General features: G+C 41.1%; 1 protein-coding gene across 2 annotated transcripts; it reads right to left on the bottom strand.

The window, feature by feature from the left end:
- Window positions 1–9854: 9854 nt before the first annotated feature.
- serpine1.L (serpin peptidase inhibitor, clade E (nexin, plasminogen activator inhibitor type 1), member 1 L homeolog) lies at window positions 9855–16042 on the bottom strand. 2 transcript variants are annotated; one of them, NM_001097051.1, is given in 9 exon segments: window positions 9855–10178; window positions 11719–11802; window positions 12355–12441; window positions 12690–12790; window positions 13735–13933; window positions 14160–14354; window positions 14824–15069; window positions 15273–15517; window positions 15600–15694. In NM_001097051.1, coding segments are annotated over 9 exon segments (1212 nt in total). In that variant the 5' UTR covers window positions 15617–15694; the 3' UTR covers window positions 9855–10140.
- Window positions 16043–19059: the final 3017 nt, after the last annotated feature.

Here is a 19059-nt window from a genome sequence, read left to right as displayed (position 1 = left end):
CAGTTACATTGAGAAGGAGAAATAGCAGCCTGCCAGAAAGTAATTCATCCTAAAGTGCAGGCACAAGTCACATGACTGGGGGCAGCTGGGAAACTGACAATATGTTTAGCCCCATGTCAGATTTCAAAATGAAATAGAAAAAAATCTGTTTGCTCTTTTAAGAATTGGATTTCAGTGCACAACTAGGGTTGCCACCCGGCCGGTATTTTACCAGCCTAGCCATAAAATACAATCAAAAGGAGCCCTCGGCCTGCCCCCAATCCCCTGCAACTTACCATTTTTTTGCCTCTTCTAGCGTCCGCGGGTCTCCGTCGTGTGGTCTCGCCCCTTTTAACGTCACACCCAGCCCATTTGAGGTCCCGCCCCCCAGCAGCCGGTAAAATTTTTTTATAAAAGGTGGCAACCCTATGCACAACTGATGCGTTTTAAATAACAACACATTTTCCCATGACAGTGTCCCTTTAATACCAACTGGGAATGCTGCAATGTCTGTGGATTCATTATGTAAAACACATTCCCAGCAGCTGCGTGTTACCCAATCCAGACATCCAAAGTCAATGTAGTCTAACAAGATATACTGAAATGGCTCTTCAAATGGATTGCTGGAAATAATATATCATATCTCTCAACATTCCATAACAAGAAAGAGGGTCAAAAACACACAATTAATCATTTTTTTAAAAGCTCATTAATCGATTCATTAAAGTTTAAATATTCAGTTGATTAGCAATTCCTTATTTAATTGTAGTCATTGTCTATAGTCCCATGAATTTATTAATCAGTCCAAATGAATTCTGTTAAAAAATCCGAGGATAGATTGGCCCAAGAAAGTTTCCGCTGTAATAAACAGCAATTATTATGCCCCCTCGGCAACAACCCAGATTCAAAAGTTAAAGGAAAACTATACCCCCAAAATGAACACTTAAGCAACAGATAGTTCATATCATATTAAGTGGCATATTAAAGAATCTTACCAAACTGGAATATATATTTAAGTAAATATTACCCTTTTACATCTCTTGCCTTGAGCTCTAACTGTAACAGGAAGAGATCACCTGACCAGAAATACTGCAGCTCTAACTGTAACAGGAAGAGATCACCTGACCAGAAATACTGCAGCTCTAACTGTAACAGGAAGAGATCACCTGACCAGAAATACTGCAGCTCTAACTGTAACAGGAAGAGATCACCTGACCAGAAATACTGCAGCTCTAACTGTAACAGGAAGAGATCACCTGACCAGAAATACATCAACTCTAACTTTAACAGGAAGAGATCACCTGACCAGAAATACTGCAGCTCTAACTGTAACAGGAAGAGATCAGCTGATCAGAAATACTGCAGCTCTAACTGTAACAGGAAGAAGTGTGGAAGCAAAAGACACAACTCTGTCTGTTAATTGGCTCATGTGACCTAACATGTATGGTTTGTTGGTATGTTTGTGAGTGCAGTGAATCCTACGATCCCAGAGGACGGCCCTTATTTTTTAAAATGGCAATTTTCTATTTATGATTACCCAATGGCACTTACTACTAGAAAAGTATATTATGAAAATGGTTTATTTACATGAAGCAGGGTTTTACATATGAGCTGTTTTATGCAATATCTTTTTATAGAGACCTACATTGTTTGGGGGGTATAGTTTTCCTTTAAGCGTCTTTTACTACATACGATGATCCGGCATACAATTACATACAGGTGCTGCGCTCTCCTCCGACACTTCACCGCGTCTTCAAGTAGCGTTCATATCGCACACTCTAACAGAGCTATGATCCATGGCTCTCGTTGATCTCACCTTCTGCTGCAACAGTCTGCTGGCAGATCCCCAGAGACAGAAGATCATCGCTGCTCACAACTAGTTCAGCGCGAGAAGTCTCTTGGGTCTGTGAGGAGAGAGGCGAGACGTGCCAAGCACCACCCACCCACACACTGCACCAGAAGGAGTCAGTGGAGAGAGAACGAAGGTCGGAAGACAAGGCAAGATGCCACTGCCCGTGCCCGGAAGATCAGACAACAAAAACTTCCGTCATGGGTCCGCGGGACATCTTCACTACTATCCGGGACAGCGGGACAAGCAAGAAAATCAGGACTGTCCCATGTAATGCGGAACAGTTGGGAGGTATGATATATATATATATATATATATATATATATATATATATATATATACATATATATATGTATATAGTGCTGCGATATCCATCTTGTAGTTCTAAAACTGTTAATAAAAACAATGAAAAGAAAGAAAAAATGATAAAATAAAGAGAAATTTCTCATGAATTATGTTCTTGCAGCTCCCCCTACACTCCATGGACCTCCTGCAGCCACAGGGTCTGCTTCCTCTGTAGTTACTCTCCTGCCCGGCAGTCATGTTTGCTTCCGTTTGCTAATGTTTAATAGTAGTACAATAAATATCACTTGAAAAGCAAAATGCAAATGTGAAAACAGGGTTGCCCCACCCGGGGCCGGTATTACACCGGCCTAGCCATAAAATACAATCAAAAGGAGCCCTCGGCCTGCCCCCAATCCCCTGCAACTTACCTTTTTTTTTGCCTCTTCTAGCGTCCGCGGGTCTCCGTCGCGTGGTCTCGCCCCTTTTGACGTCACACCCAGCCCATTTGAGGTCCCGCCCCCCAGCAGCCGGTAAAATTTTTTTATAAAAGGTGGCAACCCTATGCACAACTGATGCGTTTTAAATAACAACACATTTTCCCATGACAGTGTCCCTTTAATACCAATTGAGAATGCTGCAATGGATTCATAATGGATTCATTATGTAAAACACATTCCCAGCAGCTGCGTGTTACCCAATCCAGACATCCAAAGTCAATGTAGTCTAACAAGATATACTGAAATGGCTCTTCAAATGGATTGCTGGAAATAATATATCATATCTCTCAACATTCCATAACAAGAAAGAGGGACAAAAACACTCAATTAATCATTTTTTTAAAAGCTCATTAATCGATTCATTAAAGTTTAAATATTCAGTTGATTAGCAATTCCTTATTTAATTGTAGTCATTGTCTATAGTCCCATGAATTTATTAATCAGTCCAAATGAATTCTGTTAAAAAATCCGAGGATAGATTGGCCCAAGAAAGTTTCCGCTGTAATAAACAGCAATTATTATGCCCCCTCGGCAACAACCCAGATTCAAAAATTGGGAAGCAGTTGTGGTAGTATGCAGCCTAATGTGTAATGCTCTTGACTTCAGCTCGTTACTGGCTTGATCTTAGTATAAGTCATGTAAGTGGCAGTTCTTTTAAGGGATCCAATTACTTATTGTAATGCCAACTAATGCGTGTTTGTTTGGGAACGGGAGGGTAAATTAGCAAAGTTAAAGGAAAACTGCACCTGCCCGAAACTACAGAGCACCACGGAGCGATCCTCTTCCATCTTCTTCTGTCTTCAAATTTCCCAGGGCAGAGGCAAGCGCAGTAGAGTGAAAAGCCGAACTTCAACTAAAAAGAGGAAGAGGATCGCTCCGTGGTGCTCACTGGTATAACCCTGGGCCGGTGCAGTTTTCTTCTGATAGGAGCACCGACCCCGGGTTTCAGGTAAGTTAATAATTACAAAATGACTTTCCTTCTCCTTTAAAGAGTAAGGCATTTTTAGTAGTTTAAATGGCACCCGTTGGGTAAAATTTTTATCCCCAACCACAGGTGCGGTTCTAAAAGAGCCTGCATTCCTGTTGGGGACAACAGTAGCTCCCGGTGCGAGCTGCCATGTTGTGTCACTCGCATGTGCATAACGCGTAGGTGACGTCACGTGCATGCGCATAATGAGCAATTCGTGGCACATTTTCATTATGCGCATGCAAGTGACCGGACATGGCTGCGAGTGACCAGGAGCTCCCCCCGGTGCGGTTAGCGTAGCACTGTTATCTACTGTTATCCCCACCCGGAATGCGGGCTATTAGAACCTTACGTTGGGGATAACATTTTTACCTAACAGGTGCCTTTTAAGGCACAAAAAAGCAGAGGACCACTTGTATTTGGCTAAATGTATTAGCTGAAAACGAATTCCACCCCTAATTCCTACTAGCAGGTTGGTCCTGTCATTTCCGATACGTCTCTGCTCCTCCCCAAATTTCGTTATCTTTACTGCCCCCTTTTGCATAATAACCCTGTCCATTTTGTGTCATAGCTCCATCAGTAGCTGACTTTCCCACCATCCCTGTCACCTAGCCACTATTATTACTTAAAGGAGAACTAAAGTTAAAAATTCCCTACTCTACATAGACTCCCTTCCCTCCTCCCCCCCAGCCTAAGTGTTACCCCGGGCAAATGCCCCTAACGTTTTACTTACCCCTCTGTGCAGATTCAGGCATCAGAGTTCCTAATTAGGAAAACCGGGCAGGCAGTTTTGACCCGGACAGCCCTTCAAATAACCACTAACCTCCCTTAGTTGCCACACAACTAAGGGGGGATCATCCAGACATTATACCCATGGGTGTCCCAACATAGGAGCACCCAGTTCTGACAGCCAAGCACATTCAAGGGTAGGGTTTCTTCACTAAATATTACTATTCCCTGCAGCTGGAGTGCAGGCTTTATTAGCTTGCCAATGGGGGAAACATTACAGTCATTACAATCCTTGGGGGTGCCCTAACATTTGTCACCCCCCTTCTATTGGAACTTTCATTCTCCTTAAAATTTGGTCACTGTCTCTAAAGAGGTATTTAGGAATCGTGATAAGTGCCATTTGCATTAGATTAAATAGACTACAATTAGGCGCAGATTTATCAAGGGTCGTATTTCAAATTCAAACAACTCCAAATTGATCCCAGGACATCTCCCATTGACTAAAACACCAATTCGGCAGGTTTTAGGTGGCGAATAGTGGAATTCAAGTTCTTAAAGGGCCAGAGTTTTATCAATCTCAAAAATCAAATTAGAATTTTTAAAAAAAACTCTTATCGAATTTTAAAAATTCCCTAGTTGAATGTGACAGTTTTAGCCGTACAAAACTTGAAATTCAAAATTTTCACTTCGATCCTAGATAAATCTGCCCATAAATGTATTTATGTATTTATCTTGCCAAACCAATTAAAGGGCAAGGATTTCCATTTGCTTAGTAAATTCTCAGTAGGGAGAAATATTTAAGCAACATTTTTTATTTTATTTTAGCTCCTAAGGCCAAACTATGATCCCTTTCTGCAAGTACCTTGTGCGTGGGGTACAAGAGGACATTTTTAAAGATGTTCATTTTGGCATTTTCTGACAATTGTGGGCGCTTGTTCATTATCTGTAGAGCACTCACTATATACTCAGTAATAGTCATAATGGGATAAATGACTCTGTCCTTTGGAGATTTTGCTCTTCTGGGAGCAACAAGTTTCTTATTATATTAAATGCTATATGTTTTGTTTGTCAGGGGAAGGCACACTACTGAGAAGTACCATTATTATGAAAGAACTCAAGCCCACGTTTGCAGTAATTTAGTTAAAGGGGAACTAAAGCTTAACTAAAGAAGTAGGTAGAAATGTTGTACATGATGTTTTGTGCTTCTGTACCAGCCCAAGGCAACCACAGCCCTTTAGCAGTAAAGAGCTTCCGAGGGGATTTTTGCCTCGGCCGATCGACATCTACATAGTTACATAGTTAAATTGGGTTGCAAAAAGACAAAGTCCATCAAGTTCAACCCCTCCAAATGAAAACCCAGCCTCATACACACACCCCTCCTTACTTTTAATTAAATTCTATATACCCATATCTATACTAAATATAGAGCTTAGTATCACAATAGCCTTTGATATTATGTCTTTCCAAAAAATCATCCAAGTCTTATAGTCATTAACTGAATCAGCATCACAACATCACCCGGCAGTGCATTCCCCAACCTCACTGTCCTGACTGTGATGAACCCCCTACGTTGCTTCAAATGAAAGTTCTTTTCTTCTAGTCTGAAGGGGAGGCCTCTGGTACGGTGATCCACTTTATGGGTAAAAAGGTCCCCTGCTATTTGTCTATAATGTCCTCTAATGTACTTGTAAAGTGTAATCATATCCCCTCGCAAGCGCCTTTTTTCCAGAGAAAACAACCCCAACCTTGTCAGTCTCCCCTCATAATTTAACTCTTCCCTCCCTCTAACCAGTTTAGTTGCACTCAGTCTCTGCACTCTCTCCAGCTCATTTATATCCCTCTTAAGGACTGGAGTCCAAAACTGCCCCCATACTCCAGATGAGGCCTCACCAGGGACCTATAAAGAGACATAATTATGTTTTCATCCCTTGAGTTAATGCCCTTTTTTATACAAGACAGAACTTTATTTGCTTTAGTAGCCACAGAATGACACTGCCCAGAATTAGACAACTTGTTATCTACAAAGACCCCTAGATCCTTCTCATTTAAGGAAACTCCCAACACACTGCCATTTAGTGTATAACTTGCATTTATATTATTTTTGCCAAAGTGCATAACCTGCATTTATCAACATTGAACCTCATTTTCCAGTTTGCTGCCCAGTTTTCCAGTTTAGACAGATCACTTTGCAAAGTGGCAGCATCCTGCATGGAACCTATAGTTCTGCACAATTTAGTATCATCTGCACAAATAGAAACAGTACTTTCAATGGCCACCTCCAGGTCATTAATAAACAAGTTGGCCAGATATAGACCGGGGAAGCCCATCGGAGGGCCCCACACAAGGGCCAATAAGCTGCCAACTTGGTCTGTTGGCAGCTTTTATCGGCCCGTGTATGGCCACCCTCTGTGCTAAAGCAGTGATCCCCAACCAGTGGCTCGTGAACAACATGTTGCTCCCCAAACAACAATCATGAGAACAGTTCCTGGTGGTGCCAAATAAAGGATATGTTTGGCTTTTTGGCAGCTGTATTAAACTGCCAGCCTACAGGAGACTCTGTTTGACCATAAACCTGGTTTTTATACAACCAAAACTTGCCTCCAAGCCGGCAATTGAAAAATAAGCACCTGCTTTGAGGCCACTGGGAGCAACATCCAAGTTTCTTATGAGCCACTGGTTGGGGGTCACTGTTTTAGATGCTATTCAATAATTGTGGATTCACTGGGGCATAAGACAGAGAGTCTGGGGGGTAAATAAAGAAGAACACTGGGAGGTTCCTTTGTTCTCAGTTTAATGAGAAAGCACCTGTTTTGGAATGAAATGATCACATGCACTATTGATTCTCATCAAGCTGGTTTGCGTCAAGAAGTGATGATAAATTCTTCTACAATTGTGTAGCGTTTGGGTTGAATAACTGTAACATATTGTATGTTATCTCAGAATCAGTCAGCTATTCCTAACCCCCCCCCACCCAACCCTCATATCTCTCTTGACTGGTCTGCTGATTGAATGGGTTACTAGACATGATGCAAACACAGACCTCCTCACATTAACTATTTCGTTTCTGCATCAGGGTGCACCCCTTTAGCTCAATGAGAACGAGCGTGTCTTTACTTTAGGCTGGGTCAATAAGTTCGGTGTATAAAATATGAGATTTTTAGCCATATTCATTTTTAGGGTTTAGTTCTCCTTTAAAAACAGATTACTCTGGGAAGTAGTGTCGGGGTAATAAGGTGTTTTTCTCTTGACTGTAGAGAACTTTTATAGAACTATAGCCCTGCCATAAATTCTCTTATTTTATTACTATTTTTTTTTTTTCTATCCAATATTGTAATTCTCTAACTTGCAATTTAAAAAGCTTTCCAGCTAGCGGGGTCACTGAGACTAGTCGCTCGGAGTCTGAGCTCAGTAATATCTAAAGAAACGCCTTTCTGATCGACCCTTCTGTGTTCTGCTGCTCTGACATTGGTTCATGCCTGAAAATCCTGAATCAGAGTGCAGAGAATTGTGTCGATTTTTCAACCTGGAGGGCAGGAAGCAAAGGGTAAAAAACATGGCGGATTATACCCGTTTTCCCACTCCGCACCCTGCCCAGCAGGTAGTAAAAGCCCCTTCATGATTCCCAAACTTTTCTTTACACCCAGGGGCTTAACTATAGAGGAAGCAGACCATGCGGCTGCAGGGGGGCCCAGGAGGTATAGGGGCCCCATGAGGCCCTAATTCATATAAAATTTCAATAAATATTGGAGAAACAAGTCAACCTCTAAACATTTTGGGGGCCTGAAAAATAATTTGCTGCGGGGCCCAGTAATATCTAGTTACGCCACTGTTTACACCTAACCATTAATTTATTTCCATGAGTGGGGCGCAAGTCCTTATTATCGTCATATTCATGTTTTTCAACATTTCTAACAAGCATGTGTGTTCATTCATTAGCTGTAGAGCTCTCCAAATACTCAGTAATAGTCATAATGAAATTAACTACTCTGTCATTTGGAAAAATGGACCTAATCACCCTACTCTTATAAGAGAACGACTTACTTATTAGGTTAATGCTGTACATTTTGTTTGGGAGGTGAAGCTGTACTGCACTGCAGCACATTTATTATTAGAGAACTCAGACCCATGCGTGGAATAGTTCTAGTCAGTAGAAAGCGAAAACCAAGAGACGTTGCATACTTCAATAACTAGCTAATGTTTAAAGTGACCTCCCTGCTTTTAAAATATTTTTGTTATATTAGATAATGTTTATGCCTTTACGTTTGAAGGGATACTGTCATAGGGAAACGTTTTTTTTCTTCAAATCACATCAGTTAATAATGTTGCTCCAGCAGACTTCTGCACTTAAATCTTTTTCAAATGAGTAAACTGTTTTTTTTAATTTAATTTTGAAATCTGACATGGGCTAGATATATTGTCAGTTTCCCAGGTGCCTCAGTCATGTGACTTGTGCTCTGATAAATTTCTGTCACTCTTTGCTGCTGTTCTGTAAATTCGAGTGATATCTACCCCCCTAGCAGCCTAACAACAGAACAATGGGATGGTAACCAGATAACAGCTCCCTGGTAGATCTAAGAACAACACTCAGTAGTAAAAATCCATGTCCCACTGTGACTACTTCAGTTAAGGTGGCCATACATGGATAGATCCGCTCGTTTGGCGATGTCGCCAAACGAGCGGATCTCCCTCCGATATGCCCACCTTGAGGTGGGCAATATCGGGCAGATCCGATCGTGGGCCCTAGGGCCCAACGATCGGATCCTAGCATTCGGCAAACGGGCGGTCGGATCGCGGGACCGCATCAACGAACAGATGCGGCCGCGATCCGACGGGATTTTTAAACCCATCCGATCGAGATCTGCCCGACTTTCGGCCAGATCTCGATCGGGGACCCCGTCGGGGGCCCCCATACACGGGCCAATAAGCTGCCGACACAGTCAGTCGGCAGCTTTTATTGGCCCGTGTATGGCCACCTTTACACTGAGTAGGAGAAATAACAGCCTGCCAGAAAGCAGTTCCATCCTGAAGTGTTGGCTCTTTCTGAAATCACATGACCAGGCAAAATTACCTGAGCCTACACACCAATATCACAACTAAAATAAAATACACCTATTGGTTCAGGAATTCAATTTTTTATGGTAGAGTGAATTATTTGCAGTGTAAACGCTGTAATTTAGAAATAAAAACTGCACCATAAAAATCATGACAGAATCCATTTAAAGAAGATACTGGAGTGGCTTATTGAAAAGTCACAAGGCATCCTGAAGATCCAATTCTAGGTCATGTATAAGATCAAGATCATGTACGTATATGCCTTGTGATCCCTGTAGCCATCATTTCTTGCACAGGCTACTGATAAGCCAACATTTGGATGCTGCACAATAACCTCTATTTTTACCGGACGCCCGATCCCATGTAACAGTGGAACAATTTTGCAGTTATTGGGTTGGAACTTCCCCATTAATTTGCACATTTCCGTGGACAATCTGTTTCAAAGTTAACTGATTCCGTTGGTGAGAAGGACAATGTATGAATAAACCACACAATATAAATAAATATATTTAATAAATAGAAAAAAAGCTCAATTTAAATGCTTTACAAAATTCAGTAGTATCAATACTCTATAAAATCTTACTTATGAGGCAATGAGACTCTTACTCCATGCCCATCGATTTTCACTCACTCATACACTCACACTCCTTGGCGCTTTCATACTACCCGTTATTCTTCCCTTTCCCACCCCTGCAACGAGTAGGCTTTAGGGTTCAGCTGAGTGTTGTTGACACCATCTGTCTCGTAGGTACAGGAGGGTCAGGTTGCACAGAATATTCCCATCAGGGCTCCATGACTTGTCCCACGAATAGCAGTGTACCTGGAAGGTAGAAAGATCTTTTAAAGGGATACTGTCATGGGAAAAAAATTTTTTTTCAAAACACATCAGTTAATAGAGCTGCTCCAGCAGAATTCTGCACTGAAATCCATTTCTCAAAAGATTTTTTTATATTTCATTTTGAAATCTGACATGGGGCTAGACATATTGTCAGTTTCCCAGCTGCCCCCAGTCACGTGACTTGTGCAAAATACTTCCCTGTGTCTAACAGTACAAATGTCTGCTTAGGTAGCTTTATTTGAATGGAAAGCAGCTACAGGTGGGTATGGGAATTATCCCTATCTTCTCTGTGAGGACTGTGGCAAAAATTTCATGTGTGCTATTAACCTAGGGCTAGTTGCACACATAGCATTTTATACACTGGTGTAGATCTGTATGGATTAAACACACTGAAATTCACTCCTTGGGGCACATTAACTAGAGCAGTGATCCCCAACCAGTAGCTCGGGAGCGACATGTTGCTCTCCAACCCCTTGGATGTTGCTCTCAGGGTCCTCAAATCAGGTGCTTATTTTTGAATTCCAAGCTTGAAAGCAAGTTTTAATTGCATAAAAACTAAGTATACTGCCAAGTTGAGCCTCTTGTAGGCTGCCAGTCCACAAAGGGGCTACCAAATAGCCAATTATAGACTTTATTTGACACCCCAAGGGACTTTTTTCATGCTTGCGTTGCTCCCCAACTCTTTTTACATTTGAATGTGGCTCACAGGTAAAAAAGGTTGGGGACCCCTGAACTAGAGTGTGAATTTTCTCTTCACTTAACTTCACCACAGTTCACTTCACTTCATTTCCCCATACAATAGTAGTAGGGAGAATTTTTGCCATGGAGAAAAGTATCATGGAAAGGGCAATGTTCATTGCGATCTAAGGAGAATTCAACGCCCCACTTATAAAAACCTCTACCCATTGTCCTATATAGTCCCCCCTCCCTGCTCTCCCCCGCATAGGTGATAACACCTATAAGTGCCCCTAATCCTTTACTCACCTATACTGATGTAGATATGTCATATCTGTATGGATTAAACACACAAGGGGGCAGGTGCAAAGTAAGTGCAGCAGAGCACGTGGGCACCATCTTCTGGCTCTTCGAGATTTCTTCAGGAAGTGAGCGCCATATTGGCGTATGCGCAGCTGGAGCAGACTTCCTGTTCGTAGCAACTGTGCATGCACCAAAAGTGACGGAAATTGCCGAACGGAAGGAAGAGGACCCAAAGAAATCTGAAGAGCCGGAAGATAGCGCCCATGATCTCCGCTGAGCTTACCTTCCACCTATAGGCGAGTAAAGGATTAGGAGCACTTATAGGTGTTATCCCCTATGCGGGGGGAGAGCAGGGAGGGAGGACTATGTAGGGTACTGGGTAGGGTTTTTTATTAGTTCTCCTTTAAAAGTGGCTGCTCTATCTTTATAAAGGGAGTTTCACCAGCTTGAACCTGGCGAAATACACTTTAACAAAAAGGGTTCTCCCTTTTGATATAAATACAGTGTTTTGGAATCGTTTGGGATAACATAGTATTTCTCTCACCTGTTGGGTTGTGTCTGACCATGAACAAGAAAGGATGGTCCATGATAACCTCCAGAGGAGCCATTCGAGCTAGCAGGATAGCAGCTGTGGAGATGAGGAGAGTTCTAATTTAGCTAAATATTTACATATCAGTTTCCAAGGAGATTTTGGTTTTTATTCCTCTTCACGTTATTTCGGCAAATGGACATTTTATCAATATTCCTTGATCCACCAGGATCACACGATCCATCTTAACTTGCTATAATTTTGGGCATGTATGGCCAGTATTATATTAAGACATATATAGTAAGTACAGGTATGGGATCTGTTATCTGGAAACCCATTATCCAGAAATTACAGAAAGCCCGTCTCCCATAGACTTCATTTTAATCAAATAATTACATTTTTTAAAAATTATTTCCTTTTTCTCTGTAATAAAAAAACAGTACCTTGTACTTGATCCCAACTAAGATGTAATTGGAAGCAAAACCAGCCTATTGGGTTTATTTAATGTTAATATGATTTTCTAGTAGACTTAAGGTATGAAGATCCAAATTACAGAAAGATCTATTATCTGGAAAACCCAAGGTCCCAAGCATTCTGGATAACAGATCCCATACCTGTATGCTGTTAGTAGTGCATGTTTCTTTTTCTCACCTGTTGCTGCAGATGCTCTCGTACCCCTTTCTGTCACTTCCACCTTGATTTTTTGAAAAGCTTCAGAAACATATAGTGGTTTTTCAGCTAAAGAAAAACAAACAAAAAATGTCAGTGTAAACAATGCTATAAATCTAAGAATGTGGAATAAGTAGAGGGGACATTTGTTATATAGATTGGAAGAAAGATTAAAAAGTATTAGGGATAAATTTAAGGCAAAGACACAACAATTGGGAAAGGAGGAGAGAATATAAGAGAGAGAAGAATGATAGAAGAAGATGGGTAAATGACAGTTGCTAAGGTTTCACGGTAAGCTCCCAATGAAGCTCACTTACAGGACAAGCGGCTGAAGTCTGCCGTCTCTTCAGTGAACATGTTAGTAATTCCCAGACGTTCTAGAGGCTTCTTCAGATCTACTTCACTAAGCAGAGAGAACCTAGAACCGAGAACAGGAGAACCTTACTGAATGAGAATGTAGAGGAAAAACATTTGCAAGAGAAAACCAACGAAAGCAAAGCAACCTATTATATGAGTCTCTGGCAAACTGGATTCATGATGTATATTACACTCCAGACAACTTGTTTTGTTAGTGGGGAAGGAAATGCTGCTACTCTGGGATACGCCACATTATTACTGTATGATTACAGACAAATACAAGAAATTTTGTGGTCACGGCCTCATTGTACCCCCACTTGATGTTTTTAAAAATTAGTGGCAAGCACAACTTTCCCTTGTTTTTTACTGTATGATTATATATGCTGTTAGTACAGGTATGGGACCTGTTATCCAGAATGATCGGGACCTGGGGTTTTCCGGATAACCTTAAGCCTTAAGTCTACTAGAAATTCATTTAAACATTAAATAAACCCAAGAGGCTGGTTTTGCTTCCAATAAGGATTAATTATATCTTAGTTGGGATCAAGTACAAGCTACTGTTTTATTATTACACAGAAAAAGGAAATAATTTTTAAAAATTTGGATTATTTGGATAAAATGGAGTCTATGGGAGACAGCCATTCCGTAATTCGGAGCTTTCTGGATATCGGGTTTCCGGATAAGGGATCCTATACCTGTACATTATAAAGTTGGTGCTATAGCACAGGACTGTAAAGACATGACTACAGAGTAACTCAAGGAGTTTATAAGCTCACTGAGATGGTAGTCTTCAAGAAAAGGATGGAAATAAATTATTATATGGAAATATTTTGGGGATGCTTTCAGTCATCAGATGTTCTGGCTTTTGGTTGCTTCTGGTGTTACACTGGGATAACATGAGTTAAGACAATGTTGTAGGATGACCACATTAATAAAAAAATTGTTGACCAAATCTAGGTGTGTATGCGCAGTTTAGTAGCTCCTGCACTTTGTAACTGTACTTACTTGGGTAGGACTAGAAGTCGTGCTACTTTCTTCATTTGGGCTTTCCATTGGACAATGAGCTCAGATGTCAGGATGTTGGTGATGGTGGATAAGGGAACACCTTTTTCATAAGGAGCAGCAATAATCATGCTGAGCTCCTCTCCTTCATATGGCAGCTCTATCACATCATAAAAATCCCCATCTGGGGTTGTGAACTCACCTACAATAAAGGTTACAGTTAAAAATACTGAATAAATAGAGCAGATCTTACAAAAGCATCAGACACGCAATGGGTCATTTATTAATGAATAGGATGCAAATGGGAGCACTAAGGAGTGCAAAATTGCACCTTAAATGCCCTTATGTCCAGGGCTTATCAGCAGACTGTTGTCTGGAACCTTTTATCTATGTATGTGGTCAATTAGAGGATGAAATAGAGTACTTACCGTAGTTGTATTTCCCAGTGTTGGCCATCATTTGCACAATCACGTGAGACCCATCAGATCTGTAGAATGGGCGCTGGTGTGTTGCCTTCTCCGGGAATGGGACAGTCCATTTGCCACTGAAGTGTACAGCACTTAATAGCACCAGACGGGTCAGTGGAGGTATGTTGTTGCTCCCCACTAAATCTTTGATCATACCTACAAAAAAAAAGAAGATTATTGGTGAAGATTATTCTGGGAATCACCTGGGAATACAGGGTTAACATGCTAGAGGGTAGAAGGTGGATACGAGTACCAAACAAAGGTGCAAATAAGAATTGATAGGGGTACAATGGCCTATAGTTGTTGGCTATAGGATGGTTTAGCCAAGTGAATGTGTTAATGTAAGCTGACCTGGCCCTAACGGTCTAACTATCTACAAGTTGGTCTTCCCCTGTTGTTGGATTGTTCTTGCCCCTTCCTTATCAGAACATTTAACTTTTTAATATTGGAAGCATTTTTATGAAACAATTATCTCCTGACTTTGTTAATAAGGTAAAGAATGAAGCAAATAAGGTTGACAGCTTGGTGAAATGTCAGAATTTACACAAGAAGTATAATGTGATCAGATGATAGTTAATATACACTGTTATTAACATAAAATATATGTATCATTGGTTATACTTACCATCTGTTTTTTTCTCTACCCATTGATTAATGATGTCCTTGGCTTGGGCTGCATCAGTAAAATTGATTTGGCTAACATGTCGGTGGAAAATTGCTTGAAATCTTTGAAGGAACCCTGGGGTCAGTGACAGGTCCCGCTGTACAAAGAGACCATCTGCAACGTGTACTGGCTTGGGGTCTTCAGTAGATTTTTGTTGTCTGGAGATCTGTACCCTCAGCTTATGAAGTGACAAGGCCACCGCCCATTCTGCATAGGAAGAAGAAATAATGCCTCCTTTAGTCTATCTCTATAAGATCGGCCACAGATCATTGTTGATTGGTTTGATGGGTTACCACAAAGGCAAATTTACCAAAAGACACTAGATTCTTTATCTGCAGGTTTTATATGAATACCGCTTACTAAATCCTTTCACTATGCATATTTGAGTATCGCATGTTTGGCTGCCGTACCTTTCTGTCCAAAATTTAAAGCTTTGCGGATCTGATCCAATGTTTTCCCAGCTGCTCCTGACTGAAGGACGGTCAAGGCGGACATTACCCCATAAGGCGAGAAGCCCAGGTTCTTCCCCCGTTGGTCTACAAGAACCTCTTGAAACAAACGTAACCCAAAACGTGTGCCTTTCTGAGCCACGCGAGATATTCTATTTTGGGCAGAAGTTACCAGTGTCAGGGAAAGTAAGAAGACCAGCATGCACCTGCGGAGAGAAATAAGAAGTTCAGGAGAAAGTACGAGAGAGTCAGATAACAACATTACCCCAAAGAAATTGAACGACTCACCTTATGTTGTATGACATTTTGTCTGATGTTCTGGATGACAAACCAAACTCAGACAGCGAGGCTTGTTCTGTGCAGCTGTTTCCCCTTCAAGCTTTTGGCTGCTGTGTAATATTCAAGCACGTAGCCCTCTATTTATACTTCCTCCTACCCCTGACATCGCCGGGGTGTTTCCCAACACATGTGGAAACCACATGTTCAGTCTAGAGTTCCAAAGATGAATAATAGGATCGGCCTCCAGATTCTGGCCAATGCGAGTGCTTCTGTCTGTCTGTGTGAGTGTGAGAATGTCTGTGTGTACAGTGAGTTCGCTGTCAAGTGAGAGGAATTCTTTCGGAAAATTCTGGCGCTGTCCCTCTAGCCACTCCAGTCTAAGCTTGTTTATCGTTTATTTAATATTTCAAGACAATTGTGTCATATAGTATAGAACAAAAATTGCCCATTTATTTGGAGAATGGAAGTGCCAATCTACAAATATAATGTCTATCCCAGAAGAGACTTTAAAACAACTTCAAATAAACAGTCTAGTATACTGAATGAGAAGGGACAAGTCTATTTTAATCTTTACTGTGAAATTGCCGTTATCCTAACTGAAATAATCTTCGAACCGTTAGGCTCACGGGTATTTGGCCACAATACTGCTCCCAGAGAGAATCATGTCAATGTCATTCACCTCCTGTCACTGCTTCCCATTTATAAACATAGGCAACATCTACCTGATGCCATAGCTAATCTGTACCCATCGCTCACCACCAGTAATTGCCATTCTGCCAACATATACACAATTTACATGACTTCTTGACTGATGCTGGGATCCTTCACCCTGATCTTGAATCATTAAAGGTGGTTTGGAGAGGTCAACAAACGAGTGGATCTTACACCTTTATGCCCACCTTGAGTGGACAATATCAGGCTCATCCAATCCTGAGCCCTAGGGCCCAACAGTTGGATCACAAGACCAGGAATGCAGGTGGAAGGTTTGAGGTCCTCGATCAAATGGGAATTTTGATCGACATCTGGCAAATGTTGATCAAAATTTCAGCCAGGTATTGATTGCGGAAGCCCGTCAGAGGGCCCCATATACTGGCCAATGAGCTGCCGACTTTTTTTGCTGGCAGCTTTTCTTGGCCCATGTATGGCCACCTTAGTTAATTTTGCTTACCCATTTATCATTTAAATTATCAAAAGTATATATATTGATAAAGGCCCCCAAAGCGAGCCGAAACGTTGGAGACACTGTGACAATAAATTATTGTGTTTTGAAAACGGAGTGCTGGTCCGCTTCATAATTATCTACATATTATTTGGCCAAGCACCCGGAAAATGCGGGTATCACCTGTATTATTGATACATATATATGGGATCCGTTATCCGGAAACCCATTATCCAGAAGGCTGGATAATGTTTTTTTTTGGATTATTTGATTATAATCAAATAATCCAAATTTTGAAAAATGATTTCCTTTTTCTCTGTAATAATAAAACAGTAGCTTGTACTTGGTCTTGATCTCAACTCAGATAAAAGGAATCCTTATTGGAATCAAAACCAGCCTATTGGGTTTATTTAATGTTTATATGATTTTCTAGTAGACTTAATGCACGAAGATCCAAATTATGGAAAGATCCGTTATCTGGAAAACCCAAGGTCCCCAGCATTCTTTATTGCTGTTTGTGCACAGTACAGCCTATACTCTGTCTGTGGAGGGGGGACAAATAATTTTATTTGGCATCTTTCTGCTTCAGCCTTCATAGAACATTCATGATTTTTTTTTTCCCACTGCTTAGCAACCACTGGGATAGACGTTATAAGATAACTTTATAAGAATTGGAGTGCTGCTTACAATGGATTTCAGATTGGATCTATAACAATAGCTAGAATGGCAGGACTGCAGCTTACTGCAGGGGATCTGTGCCCTTTTTGTAAGAGTCCTAGCCTCTTGCTTGTACTGGACCCCTGGCAGTGTTCCTGTCTGCCCTCCCAAACCCTAATTATCTAATAAAGCAGCTTTAGCTAATGATGTCTGTACTGTTGCATTCCCAACTCACTGCATCTAGGGCAGGGATCCACAAACAGTCGTTTTGCTCCCAGTGGCCATAAAGCAGTTGCTTATTTTGAACTCCAGGCTTGGAGGCAAGTTGTGGTTGTATAAAAACCAGATGTACTGCCAAACAGAGCCTCCTGTAGCGGCCAGTCCACATAGGGGCTACCAATAGCCAATCACAGCCCTTATTTGGCACCTCCAAGAACTTTTTACATGCTTATGTTTCTCTCCAATTTATTTTACAATATGTGGCTCATGGGTAAAAAAGGTTGGGTATCCCTGATCTAATCTGTCACTTTTAGTGGACACATTTGATTGTGATGTTGGTTGAAAAGAAACATTGGTTGCTATGGGTTACTAGACCAGATAGACTTAGAACAAACACTGCCTCTCATCACATTAACTCCTTAGTTTCGGCATCCGGGTGCTTTGAGAATGGAACATATTGAAGGGGGAGTACTGCCTTGATTGATTGATTGATTGATTGATTGATTGCTGCTTGATTGAGTTTTTCCCAATATGCCCTGGTACAGGTATGGTCCAAATTATCCAGCATTCTTGGGACCTTGAGTTTTCCGGATAACAGAACTTTCCTTAGTTTGGATACGTTAAGATTACTATAAAATTATATAAACATTAAATTAACCCAACAGGCTTGGTTTGCCTCCAATAAGGATTAATTATATCTTAGTTGGGATCAAGTACAAACTACTGTTTTATTATTACACAGAAAATGGGAATCATTTTTTAAAATTTCAATTACGTGTATAAAATGGAAACTATTGGAGAAGGCCTCTCCGTAATTCGGAGCTTTCTGGATAACGGGTTTCCGGATATGTGTGTATTGGATCCCCATTGGAAACCCATTATCCAGAAAGCTCTGAATTACGGAAAGGCCATTTCCCATAGACTTCCCAAAGATTCCATGCCATATAGTGTTTGCTATGGCAGTGCCAACATGTGTTCCAGAGAAACAATCGCATACAGTATTGTATACTGTATCTATGCCTATCTGTTGCCGTTAAAGGGATCCTGTCATCGGAAAACATGTTTTTTTCAAAACGCATCAGTTAATAGTGCTACTCCAGCAGAATTCTGCACTGAAATCCATTTCTCAAAAGAGCAAACAGATTTTTTTATATTCAATTTTGAAATCTGACATGGGGCTAGACATATTGTCAATTTCCCAGCTGCCCCAAGTCATTTGACTTGTGCCTGCACTTTAGGAGAGAAATGCTTTCTGGCAGGCTGCTGTTTTTCCTTCTCAATGTAACTGAATGTGTCTCAGTGGGACATGGGTTTTTACTATTGAGTGTTGTTCTTAGATCTACCAGGCAGTTATCTTGTGTTAGGGAGCTGTTATCTGGTTACCTTCCCATTGTTCTTTTGTTTGGCTGGGGGGGGGGAAGGGAGGGGGTGATA

This window comes from Xenopus laevis, chromosome 3L (genome assembly GCF_017654675.1).
Source record: "Xenopus laevis strain J_2021 chromosome 3L, Xenopus_laevis_v10.1, whole genome shotgun sequence".
NCBI classification, from domain to species: Eukaryota; Metazoa; Chordata; class Amphibia; order Anura; family Pipidae; genus Xenopus; species Xenopus laevis.
The sequence above is the reverse complement of the archived record's forward strand: the minus strand, read 5'-3'. Positions and strand labels throughout refer to the sequence as shown.

Coding starts and splice junctions, on each gene's coding strand:
- serpine1.L (XM_041585292.1), bottom strand. CDS start 15,573: ATGTTGTTATCTGACTCTCTCGTACTTTCTCCTGAACTTCTTATTTCT. Junction 15,070..15,272: donor TTTAAATTTTGGACAGAAAG/GTACGGCAGCCA, acceptor CTTCCTATGCAG/AATGGGCGGTGGCCTTGTCA. Junction 12,442..12,689: donor AGACTTCAGCCGCTTGTCCT/GTAAGTGAGCTT, acceptor GTTTTTCTTTAG/CTGAAAAACCACTATATGTT.